Genomic DNA, 19,378 nt, shown 5'->3' with positions numbered 1-19,378 from the left:
TTAATTACATTATTCTTATGGTAATTTGACTGGGACTTACGGATTATTCCTTAAAATGGCAATTTCTTAAAAATTGGTACGTTAAAATGGGGTTTCGTGTATTTTGGACTGCTTGCGCCTAAGGAGTAAACGATGCCCTGAAATTGTGATAACTATTCCATAATTTGTTCGCTCACATCATGATGTGTTACAAAATGTTTCACTGTTTCTAAAGCCGTAACAGCGTCATTGGAGGACACAACAGAAAAAATAAACGGACATTGCCACATTTAACTTAGTTTCCTTATTGAAAATTTGTATTTGTTTAATTGTATCCCATATTAGTTTGTAATTGTTTTAGAGTCAGGATTTACTAATATTAATATTTTATTTGCAGAAAATTATTCTTCATCCCATTAAATTAACAACACAGAATGCATCATCCAGAGAGTCACAGCGAAAGCCCCTCCACAATTCATGTCAGGTATGTTGTCATTTCATTATTGGCAATTAATGAATAAAAAGTCATCCCCATTATAGGTCGTGGAAATCCAAAGGGTAGCAGGAAGTTAAAAGCAGACAATCAGCGTTAATGGTAGCAGCAATGTCTTTGCCCCCAAGGAAATACTCATTTCTGTTACAGGTTGAGTAAACCCCAGGGCCATAGTCAATGTCGGATTTTCGGATTTAGGCCTAGGCAACCTAGGCAGTTACCTAAGGCGGCTATTTTCCTCGGGGGGGGGGGGGGGCAGCATTCTCTCTCTTGCTCTCTTTTTTTTTTTTTTTTTTACAATGAAATTTGTTTTTAAAACTCTTGTTAGTATATCTTTTCTGAAGTTTATTCTTGAACATCTTGTGGAAGTCGGTTATTGTTTCGTTGTCACATTGTTGTGGTCGTGGCGAGAGTAAAAGGAAAGTGTGCAGCTGCATAGTTATATTGTAATGCCGGTATCACGTTATTATACTATGAAACTGCTTGTATAAACAAGAATGCATTGTTGAAAATTAAATTGGATGTGTGTTTATTATTTATCGTTTTGAATAGTAATCACAACTCTGTTACGTTTCCAATAATATATCATCAACAATACTATTTAATCACTTTTCAGTATGTGCACTATATCCATATATTTTTTTTTTTATCCAATGCCACCAGGTTGTCTTTCGACATTTCTGGTCTTCTCTCCTGACCATGGCTTAGTTGTAACCCACCCAATTTCTTATTCCAATACATAGTACAGAAATTTATATTTTTTCCTATCATTTTGTGGAACTCGGAGCAGCTGACATCTCTCATTCCATATTGGTTCTGTGTTGCAGGAAAACATAGATTCTTTATCCCTGAGTGGTTCTGTAAATACTAATTTGTAGTTGCAAAAATGTCTACTAATATTAATGGTTCACTGAAGAGTCTTCTAAATTACAGGTCTGATTTTGGTTCTCTTAGAAGTTAACACTTCATTAATGAACTGTGAATAAGTTACCAGCTTCCAAAATTAAAAGTAAAGGTTGGATTTCTTATATTTCAAAGTTAGCTTGGAAACAAATTGGCATTTGAGCATAAGTGATAAAAAGAATTACATTATATCATCATCATCATCATCATCATCATCATCATCATCATCATAGTATGTGTGTACAGAAATCGTGTATTAACGAAAGAATTTTAAGTTATTAATTGCTTACTAATACAGACAGTCAACAATGGGCATATGGTACAGACGTCTAGAAGTGAAATTGATGACTTAATTCTCTTTAATTTGGGACTCCACTTGCATTGACACTCTAGCTCCATCTCACTTGCCGAATACCTCCAGACGCGCAGCATCTGCGGCTGAATTAGCCATGCAGAAGGTCAATAAATATGCTCATCTTTTAGACAATTATATCTTTGTCCTCTTTGCTGTGGAGACCTTCGGTCCTTGGAGTCATGACGCTAAAGTTTTGGTATCTCAAATTGGCCAAATTTTGATCTCCATTACTGGTGATCGTCGTTGCACTACTTCTTTGCGTCAACGTTTAAGTATTGCTATTCAACGTGGAAATGCAATGAGCGTTTTGGGTACTCTTCCCGAGTCCAGCCCTTTGGACGAACTCTTTCTCCTGTAAAATTTATTATAAAAAAAAATTCTCGAGGATAGTCGGCTGTTTTCAGAACCAATTGTTAGATTACCGAGATTTAATCTGACAGCATTTGTTATGTTGGTATGGACTATAGCAGGGGCATGCGGTGTAATTTTTGTGTGGGTAAGCTCTAAAGTTTACTTATTGACATTTCTTTTATACATATTAATCATGACTTATGAAACTTTCAGCTTTTCTCAAAACCTATATATATAGGGTGATTCACGAGGATTTACCGTCCCTTACGGAGCTTATTTTTAGCTTCACAAAAATAGCCAATTAAAGAAATGGCACTTCTGAATAGTTCATTATCTATTTGTAATATTTTTTACCCGTAAAACTAAAGAAAAAAGGTATTTTACTAACAACTTCAAATGAATGTAACTCTGAAAATATTGCGATTAGAACAAACGTTTATATTACTTTTTTCTCAGAATGTCTTCGGAAATAAGCTCCATCATATTTTGCAAGGTAATTGAGCGCACCTAAATATACTCCTTTGTTAACTGCCTCTTCTGACTCACAATGACCACGAAATGGCAATTCATGCATGGCTAGAAAACAGACTGTATCAATTAACCTCTCCAATATTTCCCTGTTCTTTCGCACCATTTCATTGTGTTGCTCGACACTGACACGAAATTGTGAATCTAACTGTACGTCTATTCGAGATGATCCAAATTACTTAAATTGTAAAACACTAAAAATATGAGCCTGTGACTTTTCATGTTTATTAATGACATTTTGCAGATTGTTCAGATTATCATAACCATTTTTAGACCAAACTGTTTCTTCTTTAGAAAACATAAGACAGGGCCAGCAAAAGAGTTTATTTAATTTTGCACTTCCTGCAACCCACTGAGTTTTCTGATATTGGGACGCATGAAAATGTCGAGTATATTCTTTTCCTTTCTCTTTATGAGCTGCAAAAAGCGTTGGCATTTCAGGACATGGTCGATCACTTTGTATTATGTTTAATTTTTCATGTAAAGAATGTAGTCGAAATGTGTGTTTCAATAATTGTTCGATAGGACATAACGAATCGCCCATTCTTAATCAATACCGTATTTAGTTTATACATAGAAAACTACGACATAAATTGAGGGGTTTGCCGGAAAAAGGGCGTATACGTCAATATGGCGAATTGAGATACATGCAATCTAAGATTTTAAAACGCACCTGAATAAAATGTTATACACGCACGCAGCCCTGTCCTGCAGGTATGTACAGTACAATCAAAACGAAATTTCGCTACTATAATTAGCGAATTATTCACTACATTTTAAACCGTTTTCCCAAAGAAGGGCATATAGGTCTATCCGCCTTTCTTCCGGCAAAGCCCTCAATTGTCACTCACAAAGCAACAAAATCCTCAAATAACTGAGAGATCCTTAACACTATCTCAATTGACAAACAAATCGCATGTTTCACACACACTGCCAAATTCAACAATCAACACTAGTATTCTTCTGCAGGAACTTAACAAGCCAGGACAAGCGATAATCCTAGCGCTTATTCTTGCTGTGTACGGGCGTATAGGCAATACAGTCGTATACGAGGAAATTTTCCCTCCTTGTCTACTGTCCGCGCATGCGCCAGCACTGTAAAATGAGGCTAAAGACAAGCTGTGAACGAAGAGCTGCCTTACTGCAGAAATGTAGTTAATGCAGAACATTTATATATGAAGTGCAGAATACACTTCATTAAAGATGTTCATCTATAAGTTGAATGAGATAAAATTGATACATTAATTTGAAGTGTGTTTACTAGGGTATGCTGTGCTTACCCCGCTTGCCCTAAATGCACGCCCCTGGACTATAGAAGAATGCGTTAATGCACATTTTACATTCGATTGGACATTTATGATGCCATCTTTTGTGGAGGTTGTGTGATTATAGCCAGTGACGTTACCTCACTCGAAATAAGAGAGTTAAATGGTTAATGGAACGATAACTAACAGTTTGTTGATTGTTATTTAAGCAGTGCTGTATTATTTAGATTGTATGATAAGTTCACACCCTCTAAGGATTTCTACATAGACCTACTTTGCTATCTCATTTTTGACGATCATTTGTCGTACTTACAATGTTGTTTACATGCCTCGAAAGTTGACAATATCACACTTGGTTGCTATATATTCCCGATTTACCACGCAAATCATCTGTAGCTGCATTTAGATTGGCAACAGGTCATGACTGTTTGGCCAAGCATCTGCATAGAATTGGAATATATCAGTCCCCTAACTGTCCATTGTGCAACTCATATCAAGAAATGGATTCAGAACACCTCAAAATCTGTGCGTCAGTGGCTGATCATGACAATATGTTTGAAAAATATTGGAGTGCAAGAGGTCAAATGACTTTATTGTCAAACGCCTGGCATTAGAAAACAACATATAAAAAATGGGAGTAAAATGATAACAAAGGGAATCTTTATTTAGAAAAATTAAATGTGATACCTAGTACAATTTTCGCAGTTATTGAACGTTACTGGAACAGTATTGTCCATTTTTCTTAACTTCAAATTATCACAAAACTATTCAGTCAAATATGTGTAACTTTCAAGCATTCAGATTTTAACTACCTGAATAAACACTGTATTAATTAATTATACTTCTGAACCATCTAGTTTGGAGTTTGATGATGATCGAACATTGACAGAGCCAGAAAGTCAGGCATTTATATTGATGTGTCTACAGAGTGCAACAGTTATTCTAATTGATTCCAACAATGAAAGAAAAGCAGACAAATGGATTCCCCTTCCCTATTTCATTCTGTTCTAACGAAAACATTTTGTCTTTTTAGACAAGGAGACTGGAAAACTTCGTAGGTAATATCAGTTAAAAAAATAATAATTTTATCATGTTTTTATTTAACTCCAAATATTTTAATGTTTAATCCTTCATAAAACAACTTATAAAAATTACCATTATTGTATTTGCGGCCCCCCATTAAGTGCTCTTTGTCCCTCAGAGGGCTGCAGACCTCCAGTTGAGAATCATTGGAAATATTTGCACACAGTGGCGCCAATTTATATGGGCCCGAACCCACCCAATAATAATAATTTATTTTTTATTTTATTTTATTGGGTTATTTTACAATGCTGTATCAACATCTAGGTTATTTAGCGTCTGAATGAAATGAAGGTGATAATGCCGGTGAAATGAGTCCAGGGTCCAGCACCGAAAGTTACCCAGCATTTGCTCTTATTGGGTTGAGGGAAAACACCGGAAAAAACCTCAACCATGTAACTTGCCCCGACCGGAATTCGAACCTGGGCCGCCTGGTTTCGCAGCCAGACGCACTGACCGTTACTCCACAGGTGTGGATCCCAATAATAATAATAATAATAATAATAATTATTATTATTATTATTATTATTATTATTATTATTATTATTATTAGGCCTACTGTTATTTATTTTAACTTACAACAATGTTTTCCAAACATTGGCGCCACTGCTTGCACAAACTGAGATTAGCTGATAATAGGTGTTTGTAAGAAAGTGAATTAGCAGAACATGTACTCTTCCACTTACCTCTTCTCACCGTGACCCTCTGCAATCCACTCTAACCCAATTCGGATTCAGAGTTAGAATTGTAGAGTTAACATTTAAATCGAAAGTAATTTTGGATAAGGTCACAGTTGGTAAAATCACTGGGCTCCTGCCTCAAATAGTGTTATAAATTTAGGTAATATTTTGAGTCTTTGGTGAGATGGTTGATGTAGCAGCAACCTTGTCTTGTCAGTAGCTTATTTTTTCCATTGTTTCGTAAATTTTGTGTAAGTTCAATCAGATAAAATTGTGTTCATTGTTATAGAGACAGGAATTGTAGATTCTGTTCCCCAAAATATTGACTGCGAATGTAGAGCCCTGGTAGGAAGTTACAGTCAATGATCTTGTAATGTACAGTTTTTTTTTAAAACAGAAAATTTTTTATAGGAAAAACGTGAAGAAAGGGAGCGCATTGCTCGTGTGGGTGACTGGTCAGAGCACATCAGTTCATCAGGGAAGAAGTACTATTACAACTGCAAGACGGAAGTATCACAATGGGAGAAGCCACGGGAATGGATGGATCGTGAACGCATTCGAGACAAGGCAAGGGACAGGGAGGTGGATAGAAACTACAGCAGCAGTTCCAGTCGTTCCTGTGAGTGTCACATGTACAGTAATAAGTGTTATTGCGGATGCAGAAAGCATGGAACTGGTACTGTAACTGCTGTAATTGTTACAGCACACGATAAACATTCCAACTCACGGCCCTCAATAAGCAATTCACGGGACCCCGCACCAAAGTCAACATCTTCACGGCAGACAGACAAAAGGGATGTATACTGGAACAACCAGTCAAGTGGCAGCAGAGACGACAGCGATCCTCATGATAGAAGAAAACATCTTGACGGTAAGACAATTCATATTTTAATTGCTTGCAATTTATACTAATACTACTGGCTTGTGCAGCAAATGCTGCAAACTAAGTTCGTTAGACGTTCAAATAACAATTTTTCAGATTTATTTTCAATGAAAAATACCAGACATTTTGAAAGTTATTTGCTTCCATAATAATGAAACATATTCCCTCTGAATGTTTTTTTCTTATGCCGAATACTTTTTCTTGAACCTATCCACCTTCAGTTTTTGAGTTTCAATGCGAAAACGCAAGTAAAAATGTCAGGACGATCAGTGGGTTTTTCATGTGGGAGTAAAGCAATGGCTATTTCAGGTCATTGTGGATTGTAGGTGAAAGTTAAAAAAAAGTCAGGCTTGCTGTGCTTTCGAACAATAGACGTAGCATCTTGGTATAGCTGCTGCATGTAGAGCTTGAAATGTAAAGGGTAAAATCATTTTATCTGCTAAGAGATCTTGCTGAAATGATCGGGAGACTACAAAATTTTCTAGACCTCTTATTTTATCAGTAATACCGTCTTTTATTAGGAACTTTAATTTTTGCGCTCTCTCAAGCCAATGCTGAATCTACACCACACTGCCATTAAATATATGAAAAAGACCCAACCCCACTTGATTAATAACTATAAAAATATTTGATTTTTAATAATAATATTATCTTACGCACGTTTTGTAGTTATATATTAACATCATGGTATTAACTATAATAATAATTAATTTCCAATGATAATGTCATCAAATCACCTCAAGTTTTGTAGATTTTAATATCCAATACACAGCTGTACTCAGAAAATTACACACCACAGAATCAGACCTGTGAATTATTTTAAGTCTTGAAGCTTTCAATAACTAATTGAATTTGAACTCTAAATATGTCCAGCAATCCTGGAGGACATGGCCTTAGTGTAATAGCCTATTGTTTATTGTAGTGTGTGTTTTGTTCTATTTTGAAATGCAATTAGGTCTCAAATCTGACGGAAGATGGATTTTGGAAAATAGGAAAATTATAATAAGCCTCGGAATAGGATTGATTCTCTGGCACGACCACAGCAAAGGAATAAGGTTTTGAGATTTGGCACTTGTACGTATGGCTGTGAAACTTAGACTCTCACTCTGAGAGAGGAACATAGGTTAAGGGTGTTTGAGAATAAGGTGCTTAGGAAAATATTTGGGGCTAAGCGGGATGAAGTTACAGGAGAATGGAGAAAGTTACACAATGCAGAACTGCACGCATTGTATTCTTCACCTGACATAACTAGGAACATTAAATCCAGATGTTTGAGATGGGCAGGGCATGTAGCACATATGGGCAAATCCAGAAATGCGTATAGAGTGTTAGTTGGGAGAACGGAGGGAAAAGACCTTTAGGGAGGCCGAGACGTAGCTGGGAGGATAATATTAAAATGGATTTGAGGGAGGTGGGGTATGATGATAGAGACTGGATTAATCTTGCACAGGATAGGGACCGCTGGCGGGCTTATGTGAGGGCGGCAATGAACCTTCGGGTTCCTTAAAAGCCATTTGTAAGTAAGTAAGTAAGGAAAATTATGTAGGAAAACTGACATTTCACTGAAAAATTATATATTTTTTAAAAACTTTGAGTTCCAAGCTTCAAAATGAGGGGTCATTTATTAAAATCCGTTAGCCATTTTGCCATAATTTCCATTACCAGTTCAAATTATATATATAGATTTTCAGTAATCTATGGCTGTACAGTCCTTGTGAGTCCTGACCTACTGTAGATGTTCTTGCACCATAACAGATATGCAGTATACATAGGCTGCAGTATTCGGTTACACAAGGTCAGCACCAATAAAGAAGATACATTACATGCTCGAATATACACGTACATTTATATACGTGCTTACTTGAACACATGCATTAATTTAATATATGGGATGTTTACAAATGCTTGAAGCAGTTTCATAAGATATGGGTACACATGTGGTGTTACAAATACAGTAGAACCCCTTTTTAACGAATCTCTTAGGGATTACTTCCCCCACCCCCTAAAATGAGAAGAAAAGGCTAAAATAACTAGTACTAATCTGTGTCCTATTCAAAACATAATTATTTCATTAGGCCTACAATTATTATTTACTCCCCCTCCCCCCACATTGGGACTGTTATTTCTCCGGACACACCGCAGCCTTAGGCTTATTGTGCTACCTATGTTAATTTAATACCGATTCATCAGCTCTGTTTTCTTAATTAAGGTGTACAGTCCAGATATGTAGAGTGATTTATATAGAACTGACACATTTCTTTCATTAATTGTTTCAAAACGAATTGTGCTAGCGACAACTTATTATACCTAAAATGTAGAGGAATTTTGGGAGATTATTTACCTCTATAGCAAATGTTGAAAATGTCCTCCATCCTGCATAACGCACAACTCAACACGTCATTCCATGTTACTGGCCACTCGTTGGAGGACTCTGTTGTTAGCTTGAATCTCCTGTGTGATGTTGTGCTTCAGATCATCCAATGTCTGAGGACGTGTGGCGTAAACCCTGTCTTTTAAGTAACCCCATAGAAAGAAGTCCGGCGTTGTCAAATCCGGAGATCTCAGTGGCCACAGGTTCCTGGAAATTATTCGGTCGTCACATAACCGGATAAATGGAACCATGCTTCATCTGTGAACCATGTGATGGACAATATGGCAGGATTTTGCACAATGAACGTCTGAAACCAACGACAATAATTCAATCTTTTATCCTTATCTGGTTCCTGTAACCCTATATGGCTTTAGGCTCTCTGACACATTGAGTAGATGTACTCTGTCTCCTGTGACAAACGTCTTAATGATTTTTTGGGTGACTGCTCCAGTCGTGCTCTTACGTCAACAACAACCGTGGGAAGCCTAGATGAACGATGCTTGCCTTTTTCACTCACCAGAGATCCAGTTGTTTCCAATTTGTTTACCAGTCCCAGTATTGTGTTTCTTTTGGGAGGATTGCGAACACCAAATTCTCTCTGGTATGCCCTTTGAGTTGCTGTAATTGAATTCGTAATCCAGTATTGCTTCACAAGGAAGAGTCGTTGATTTAATGTGTACTGCATTTTCACGTTGATACAAAATGTCGAAAACAGCTGCCAACAATAGGAATAAAACATAAACATCTGCGCATCTAGTGACAAGGAATCGAAACTCCAGAACATTCTGCTTAATTTGGTGCTAAAATTGGGTCATTGAATGAATTTCCAACGGAATAAAGAAAGAAATGTGTCAGTTCTATATAAATCACTCTGTAGAACTAGGTTCAAAGTCTTTTAGTGCTAGAGATTCATTATTTACAATACATTTCATTCAAATATTTTCTAACTCTTCAAATGGTGGGGCATGAATGTTTTTTCTTTTTTCGTTGAACTCTAACTACACTGAAACTCGGCACTGATTAATTCAGTATGAAATCAATATATTTTTTTTTAAATAAACTATAAATTCTATATTAAAGATTTAGAGCAGAGATAGTCAATTAATTGTATGTGGAGTTGTCTCAAGGAGTATGCATCCCACTGACTAGACATGTAAAAATGCTGACACATTTGTTTTATTATACTTGTTGATAATTAATGTAGTTTACAGTACATATTTTCTTTTACAACGCCAACTTTATATTTTTTCATGCTTCAATAACATTTTAAATGATTTATTAATAATTATTGCTATTGCATCAATAACTACTATATATATAATAATAATAATAATAATAATAATAATAATAATAATAATAATAATAACAACAACCTATTTTGCATAGAACATCAATCATATTCTTTTCTTATTTCTTATATAATTGCAATGCAGTTTAGAAAGTAAATTTGGGGGGGGGGGGAGTACGCTAGCAAAAGAGTTTGAGTATCACCAATTTAGAGTATGTTGTTCACATGGAGAAAATATACATCCATGCAAAATTTCCTTCAAATATCTCGAGAACGTTTTGAGTCATCAGATAAATGCTGTCCTGCGCTAAATAAAATACTCTACAAATTTTCATAATTATAAAAGAAAACTACGTGTTAGGCTTTGAAAAAACATTAAAATTGCTTAATGATGTACAGATAGTGTATGTTAAGCATTTCCGTTTTTATTTCCAAAGGACCCATACTTAGATTCCGAGAAAAAAATTGAAATGTAGTAAAATTATACTAGTGGAAGGTGTAGCTCCCTCCTTAATTTTTAAGTTATGTCAACAATTTCTGCATTCCAAGTGAACAAACAGAACATGCCTGTACATTTTCAGGAAGTCATATTTGTAGATGTTGGGCAAATGGCTAATTCCAGAATTGAACATCTTGGTGATGAGCCTGCATAGTTCATGCAAATTGCTATAGCATTGTGCTATTGGATGGGCAGTAATTTTCTCCATTGAATTGTTGCAGAAGTCCTGTCAAAGGGGCTCCACACTTTCTGAACTTGAATCCTATGGACTTAGTTTTTTGGGGATATGTTAGACTAGTCCATACCTGTGCGCTTCGCTGCACTTCTTAGGATTAAATATTGACAGATCTAAGTACACTTTTGTAATTATTTAGTGAGTAATAGCTTTTGTATGTTGTAAGTCGTTTGCTCCCGAATCATTTTGAAAGTTGTATTTAAAACTATGAACTTACCTGTTATTATCATACAATACTTCCTGGAGCTGTTCAGTCAACTCTACTTTTAAAATTGATACTATCCGGTCGGGGCACTTTATCTGGTTGAGGTTTTTTCCGGGGTTTTCCCTCAACTCAATATGAGCAAATACTGCGTAATTATCGGTGCTGGAACCCAGACTCATTTCACCATCATTATCGCCTTCATCTCATTCAGACGCTAAATAACCTAAGATGTTGATACAGCGTCGTAAAATAACCTACTAAAAAAAGGTTTTTCCCATTGTGGAATCCTGGGAAACGAGAATGCGGATGCTTTAGCAAAGAAGGGCAGCACTGCTACTTACAGACCTGTTACTAAATCTACATATTACTCTGTGAAAAGATTTATTAAATCTACATACTTAGACTTCAACAAACAAAATTTGATAACACAATCTCAAGGAAAAAAATGGAACTCTCTGCATCAAAATCCACAGTTAATTCCCTATTTACCACGCAAATCGTCTGTAGCTGCATTTAGATTGGCAACAGGCCATGATTGTTTGGCCAAACATCTGCATAGAATTGGAATATATCAGTCCCCTAACTGCCCATTGTGCAACTCAAACCAAGAAATGGATTCGGAACACCTCAAAATCTGTGCTTCAGTGGCTGGCCATGATAATGTCTTTGAAAAATATTGGAGTGCAAGAGGTCAAATGACTTTATTGTCAAACGCCTGCATTAGAAAACAACAACAACAAAAATATTGATACTATATCCGATCTAATAGGCAATTGATCAGCATCTGAAATGAAATATACTTGTATGAACTGAAGGCTTACTCTCAGCTGGAAGAAGATTTCCAATTATATGTGGTAAATCAATAAACATTTCCGTTTATTCTTGCCATTTTGTCCAGTGATTAGCACGAATAATTGAGAGTTTGCTGTATTAATAATTGAGGACCGTTTTTGCAAAACTTGCTAACTGCAAAATTGAGATTTTGATGGATTTGTTAACATAAGATAGACCCCAAATGATGTTCAAAGCGTCTTAGTAAAATTGGGTTATTTCTCTTCATTGTAATGTGTCAAAGTGTGATCATTTTTTCAAAACTTGCTTCCTGCTATAAGTGAGAGATACAGCAAAACTTGGTTACTATAGTGTTTTGTCTCTCCTGTAAATTTAGTTTTTTTCAGTTAGCAAGTTTTGCAAAAACGGTCCTCAATTTACGACTATCACATGCTCACAATATGCAGTAATAACCATAGCATCCTGTAAATTACATTGCCCAACTAAAGAAAATCATTAAAATCTTACAAAACACTAGACTTAAAAAAACCGACGTTGCTATGAATGGCCCTAATATAGCAGTGTTTATCTCTTACGCCTTAGTCCCCACTGTCATCTGTATTGAGAATGAAAACAATCTTCTGCAATCTTGCAAATGGCAGTTATAATGTGAATGTAATAGTAATAGAGAAAAACAATTTGAATTGTCTATGGGTCATTTGCAAAATCTGTATAACAAATGGACGATTGAGAACATCAAAATTAAAGTACTATATAGTGCATATTCTGCATGTATTAATGTAGTGCAATGTCTCTGCCATAGTAATCAGCCACTGTAAACTCACCTTGCTTTACAACACTGTTTTGAATGATGTAACAGACATGACGGAGTAACAGATCTGACAGGTAACAGACATGCCAAAGCAAACATAAGCATGTGCTAACCTAAAATTTTTTTGCTTAAAAATCTTCAAAATAGCAACTTAATTACTGCACACGTGCACTATTATGTCCTCTTGATCTTGACTTTATATGTTGTTATTTGTGGAAAACACAACACAGACAGATCTGACAGAGTAAAAATGCATGCTTAGACTAAAACATAAAGCGAGAGTATGAGACACAAACTCGCCAAATCAAAATGGGTGAACATAGCAGTACAATCAAAATGGTCTTTGTGCATCATCCTGGCTTGTGCTGACATCTGTGGGTTTTCTTTTTCAACTGTGTATCCATAGGAACAGAATGGTGTAACAGACCTGACTGACTTACTGGACTAGAATAATTATGCAATAATATTTAAGGAAATATAAACTCAGACATAAATGAAGAAGTTTTGATAATATCAAATGTTTCTTTGATTTTTTTCTCAATTACATTATTAAACAAACCTTTATCTGGACATAATCATGCTCCATTTTAAAAACTTAACTAGTATGAACATAGCAGTTTAGCTGTTATAATCCGACCATCGGATCTGTGCCCCTGTAAGATATGCGAACTGAACCTTAATTCCTTTTCAGCCTCTGCAATTCATTTCTCCCCCTGTATTCCTATTTCTCTCTTTTCTATCCCTCTCTCTTTCTCTCCCCCACTACTCACAATTTTTAACCTTCTTGCGGGACAGTTTATTTGCACTTGCAGTCCAGTGTTGTCAACTCAACATGAATACTGTAGCACGGAGTGGTGAAAGAAATATTATTAAGCAAGTAATAGCGTTTTGCATAAGTCAATCAGCGTCATTAGACCTACTTAAATTAAATTATGAATAAGTAATAATTAACCTTACAGTATTATAAGCAATATTCAAGAGACATGACACTGTTTGACGGAAGTTTGGCAACATCCGTATTCGGCAAGTTTCGTGGCATGCTGTTTGACGTAGTGGGAGAGAAACGGGTGGAATGGGGTGAGTAGAGGCGTTAACTTTTCCAAGAACGACGACAGCACTGAAGGGGCATAGATCCGATGGTCCGACAACACTATGAGAATTTTATTTTATTCTCGTGAAATATTTCACATGAGGGAAATAATTCTTGTGACGTTTACTACATTAGTATTGAAACTACTCACTGTTAGGAATTTATAACTCTATCGTTATAAATGCAATAATGGGAAGGGTAAGAATTGACGGACGTCATTTGTTATACAAATTCTGAAATGGCCTCTTTATATGAAGTGGGATGACTAAATAATAATAATAATAATAATAATAATAATAATAATAATAATAATAATGTATTTTCCATTTTCAGGCGAGTCTCAGGCACAAGATATGGACATCTCCCCAGGTGACAGCACCCCCACCTCTGAGACATCTTACACCCACACTCCCACAGGAAGTGGATCATCTCACCAGCAGCAGCAGCAGCCACAGTCACAGCCCCAGCAGCAGTCACAGCCGCAAGTGCCACCGCAGGTGTCGTCAGAGCATCACAACTCCACCTCGTCGGGGCCCGGCCCAGTGTTGCTTGCAGCTGCCCTTCCTCGCCTAGCATCTCACCCTCACATCCCCACCCCCACCAGCACCACTTCCCTGGCTTCCGGGAGGAATCTATACCAACCACCCGGTAAGTCCACAGTGCAGCAAATCCCTTCCCCTGGTCAACAGTCCTCGACATCTACAACCCCTGCCATGGTCCCCGCACCTCTCCAGGGCTCTGTAGCAGCTCCTGGCCCCGGCCCGGGACCTCCTGTGACTTTGGCCAGCTTACCACGGCTACTTTCTCAGATAACGGGTGCCAAGAATCTGGAACAGTCAGAGTTGTCGCCCCAAAAAGCCCTACAGACCATTCAGACTGCCCTGCTCCTCTCGAGACAGGTGTCTCTCGAACCTGGCGCTGTAGGGACGGGGGCGGGGGGGTCGAGTGCTGGTCTGAACAACCAGCACCCTTCTCAAGTTTCGTCTTTACAACCACTAAAAGTGGACACAAGTAACACCACGTCAATAGGAGAGGGACCCCCCACACCAACACATTCGGAAAGCCAGGACTGCGTGGATGCAAGGAAATGTGAGTAGAATCTCTTTGTATGTTTATTATTCATACAGACCGAGCACAGTATTATATCTTATAGTAAGCTTATTTATAAGAAGGCATGGCATGGCAGCCTGGAGAATATTTTCTCAACTTTTTTACAGAAAAGTGAAATTTTCAGATATGTACTTTTGATAGAATATTTTCTCAACTTTTTTACAGAAAAGTGAAATTTTCAGATATGTACGTTTGATGTGCTTACCATTCCTTTTGTCGTAGGAATAGTTGTTGAAGTGCGTGTAGTCGCTCTTCTGTAGATAGCATGATTCAACTATGTGGTGCCATCTGTTGATTTTAGCTATGTAGGCTCGAGGCCCATTGAAGTCCCGCAAGAGTGCCCCTTCACTCTCCAAGTAGTGTACTACACCTCCTCAAACTGGTGCCAACTGTACACCAGCTACAGTATTATTGATAAGTGACAAGTTCTTAAATACAATGATACAAAACTCTCGTGTTTTAATATCATATTGGAACTAAAATAACTTTTGTATCACTCCTGACATAATTTTTATAGCACTTTTGTTTTATGCCTTCCCAAACTGATCAGACTGTGTATTAACAGACACTATTGAAATGGAGAATTATGGTGAAATGATGAAGAGAAACAGGAGGGTTTATAAAAATACAAGTCATGCACCTCACTTCTTTCAGAAGCCATTCTTCTCATTCTGTAATTTCCTTTGGTACTGTTAAAAAAGTATTTAATGTTGCTAACGACCACTTACAAATCAGCACACACTTCACAAAATGCATTGTCTAGTTCTTGTGACTAAATTCTTTATTATTACATTTCATAATCTAGTGAACCAAGCTTGGAAACATTGTTAACCAACATCACATCCAACTGTACTCAGTGCCAGTCTTTACTTTTAATACATATAAATCCAGACTGTATTAATATTCCTGCTAGTACAGTGAAACCTGTTCAAGACGGAAGTGACATGGTCCTAATTTTTTTTCCATTGTGGACAGGTTTCCGTATTATTCAGGTGTGACATTAAAATGGAATATTTTATCATTCATATACATGCAAACAAAATGGCATGCCGCAAATTGCAAGAAATACAAAATATTCCATTTAACACTAATCACATTAAATCAGCTTTCTGTCGCTTATTCCATTGGTGAATCATCTTGATTAATATCTCATTTTCTGTATAAATATTATCTTAACTCACTCATTAGTCATTAAACATTACTAAAGTTTACTAATCTCATTCTATTTAATATCTAACACTATACTCGAATACTATACTGCATATCACCGCACATTATTAATTAATTGGACTAAGAGCCATCTATTAGAAGCCTTGAATTCTTGTTTATTTAATTTCTTTCCCAGTTCAATAGCTTGCTTTGCAGAACAGATCCAGAAATTGGCTTGTTCTTTGAAAGGTCATGAAGCACTCACTCTCACAACAGTTCATTTATTTTCACATAAACAGTTGCTTTCTGGTTTCTTTTTTGTCACCAATATCGACCGCAAGCCACACACTCATTATGATCTTTAATTTTCAAAGTGTCACACCTGAGTTTTCCACTGAACTTCAACATTAATTCACATAGACTTTGTTTCTAATTTTCCTTTATCTCGATAACTTTTACTTCATTACTTAATGTTAATGCCACATTTTATGCAACTTTTTTTTTTTTTTTACCTGGAAATCACTACACTTGCGCTCTATTTAGCTACAACAGTACACGGGTGTGAAGCATTGAAAATCTTTGAAGGGACTCGTCTGCCTAGTCAACAGGGTAATAAAATTTATGACCGACAGGCCAACATACCCTCGTACCCTCTAAAATTTTGCAAAGAAAACTTGTTTTTTTCTTAGTGACCTATATATTTCGTATATTCCTTGAAATTACACGCTGTTTCAAAATACAGTTACAAAATATAGTGTGCCCAACATATTGTTTCCATTTTGAACAGTAGCAGACAGTTTCCGTTTCCGTGTTGGAGAGTTTCCGTTTTATTCAGGAAAAATTACACATAATACATACAAATTTTGCCGGGACCAATAAATTGTTCCGAAATAGACAGGATTCCGGATTATTCAGGTTCCGATTTGAACAGGTTTCACTGTGTATAATTTTGCAACAAAACTGAATAATAATTTTCTTTATTTTGAAAATCGTTGAATATCATTTAATCTTCTCTTTGTAGCACACTTCTACTCGAAAACCACTGTATAGATAACAAGAAAAAACATGTAATTTCTTATCATGTCACTGAGTGACATATCTCTCTCGACACACTTACAGTATGTATATGTTGCACTTTTATCTGGAGCTGCAATCTGACTTTCTCTGCGTTTTTCCTCGCCATTTGCAACAGTGCTGCATGATTGATACACAAACCTCTGACTCAGACTTTAGTAATGTTCATTACTAAACCTACAAGAATGGTGAATGGTACTGTCAGACATTTCGTCACAACCATGTGAATTATGAGGCTCCATTGCAGGAGGTTATGTGATAACGAAAACATTAAAGAAATATGTCCAGTCGAAGTCTGAGTCTGTACACAGACATCACCAAGTAATTGATACAAGCTCTGATTCCACAGTCCTTCTTTAGACATCAAATTTAAATTTAGGCTGTAATAGACCTGATTTCGTCACATCTAGTAGTCCTTCCTGAAGGTCTTTCTTCTCGTCTCTAAACTTTTGATTTGTATTCTAAGTGTTCTGTTTTTTTCATCCTCAAAACGTCAAATGCAACTGTTTTTTATTTATTATTATTTTTTTTACATCAAGATGTTTGTAAGGTCTTCCTTGTCTATAAGCTTTTGGTTTGCATTCTAGGCATTTGCTTCTCTTCATCCTCAAAACATGTCAAATGCAATTGTTTTTGTATTTGCTGCCAGTAGGCTTTCCTAAAGGTCTTCCTTCTCATCCGTAAGGGCTATTCCATATGAAATCGATCAGTAAAAAACCTCGCATTTTTTTAATACTCTAATTTTTTCCCTATTTATACAAGATGCTGAGGACAGTGCATTTTCAAAAATATACTATTGAAAGTCAAACGGTTTTCCTACTACTGAGCGACAAATTTAGCGTATTTTATAAAAACAAGCCTCTTTCAGCGTTCAGAACTCTGGAACCATTTACTGCAGAACATTGAATGGGAGCTCATTTTGAAGCTGACATTTGGTAGGTTATGATAAGAAGTAATCCTTATTTTTATTGTATATAGAGAGACAGATAATCTGATTTTACTTACTTTTAGGCCTTTTGCCCATTTGTAGAAATGTGAAAAAAATTGAGAAAAAACTTGCAGTATTAAGAGGGATTCGGCATTGTTTGCTTAGTGGCTCGGCAATAAGTTTCGAGGGTATTAAATAAATTATTTTCACACGCCTGGACTTGAACGGCCCAGTACAGAAAGCACTGGCCGAGAGCTAAAGATAAGCGAGCGTTGGGCGTCATTTTACTCCTGTGTTTATGAAAACTTGTGATAAAGCTAGCCCAGCTATGCACTACTAGACGAAACTTCACGTGTTTGTCTCCTGGCCTTGCTTGTCTGGGCTAAATCCCGCCTCACAGTCAGCTGGTTACTTCACGCGAATACTATTTATTTTCTTTATTTGATATTTTCAATATTTTCTTATCAACGGTGCACCAGTAAAAAATATTTATTTGTACTTTAACCCTTTCTTACCTATAGATACCATATGGCACTAATTAACTTTATAGCATTTATATACTTGTGTGTTACATATGAAGGTAAATTTTGCTGGATAACTTCTATTTCAATACATTTTCATCAATATAGTTTTGTTTCAAATGTTGCCACTCCCGTAACTTGGTCACTGAATTGGTCCTAATACAGCTATTTGTTTCAACATGGATTGCTTGTAAATTTAATTTGGGTTAGAAAGGGTTAAATGCGGAATCTAACCATATATTTTAAAAATATTTTTCGTGGGCAAAGGCGTCTTAATGAAGAAAAATCTAAATTTCTCCACTTCCATAAAAAGTAAGAAAAACTGTTTACATGTCAATATAAACTTTAATTTCTCAGTATCAAAATAAACCATGATTTTGATCATTGGGCGAAAGGGTTTCGGAGCCACAACAGTTTAAAGTTGCTAATTTTATGAAAATACGATAAATTTAAACATTTTAAATTTAAACACTATGAAGTTCTGATGCCTGAAACTTTGCACAAAGCATTGTATCACAGTTGTCAACGGACAGAAAAAGTTTCATTGTATTTAAAAATTGCAAGTTCAATTTTCTCTGTATTTCGGTTGATTTGAGATGGAATAGCCTGTAAGGTTTTGTTTTTTATTCTAGGTATTCTATTTTTGTTCTTCCTCAAAACATGTTAAATGTAACTTTTTGTGATTGCATCCAGTAATCTTTTCTAAAGGTCTTTCTCCTCGTCTGTAAGCTTATGTTTTCTGTTCTAAACATTCTGTTTTTGTTTATTCTCAAAACCTGTTAAATGCA

The 19,378-nt window shown here is 36.2% G+C and overlaps 1 protein-coding gene across 3 annotated transcripts in view; it reads left to right on the top strand.

The window, feature by feature from the left end:
- Positions 1 to 19,378, top strand: part of wcy (WW domain-containing adapter protein with coiled-coil wacky) — a 57,327-nt gene that overhangs the window by 20,026 nt on the left and 17,923 nt on the right. For 2 of the 3 annotated variants that reach the window (XM_069841521.1, XM_069841450.1), the window contains exons 5-8: positions 377 to 463; positions 6,046 to 6,253; positions 6,338 to 6,505; positions 14,142 to 14,897. In XM_069841521.1, the coding sequence (XP_069697622.1) occupies positions 377 to 463; positions 6,046 to 6,253; positions 6,338 to 6,505; positions 14,142 to 14,897 (1,219 nt within the window). The remainder of the gene's footprint in view (positions 1 to 376; positions 464 to 6,045; positions 6,254 to 6,337; positions 6,506 to 14,141; positions 14,898 to 19,378) is intronic. The other variant, XM_069841593.1, reaches the window with a different exon arrangement.

The sequence above is a fragment of the Periplaneta americana genome, chromosome 1, assembly GCF_040183065.1.
Source record: "Periplaneta americana isolate PAMFEO1 chromosome 1, P.americana_PAMFEO1_priV1, whole genome shotgun sequence".
In the NCBI taxonomy this organism is placed as follows: Eukaryota; Metazoa; Arthropoda; class Insecta; order Blattodea; family Blattidae; genus Periplaneta; species Periplaneta americana.
This window is presented reverse-complemented; position numbering and strand designations above follow the sequence as displayed.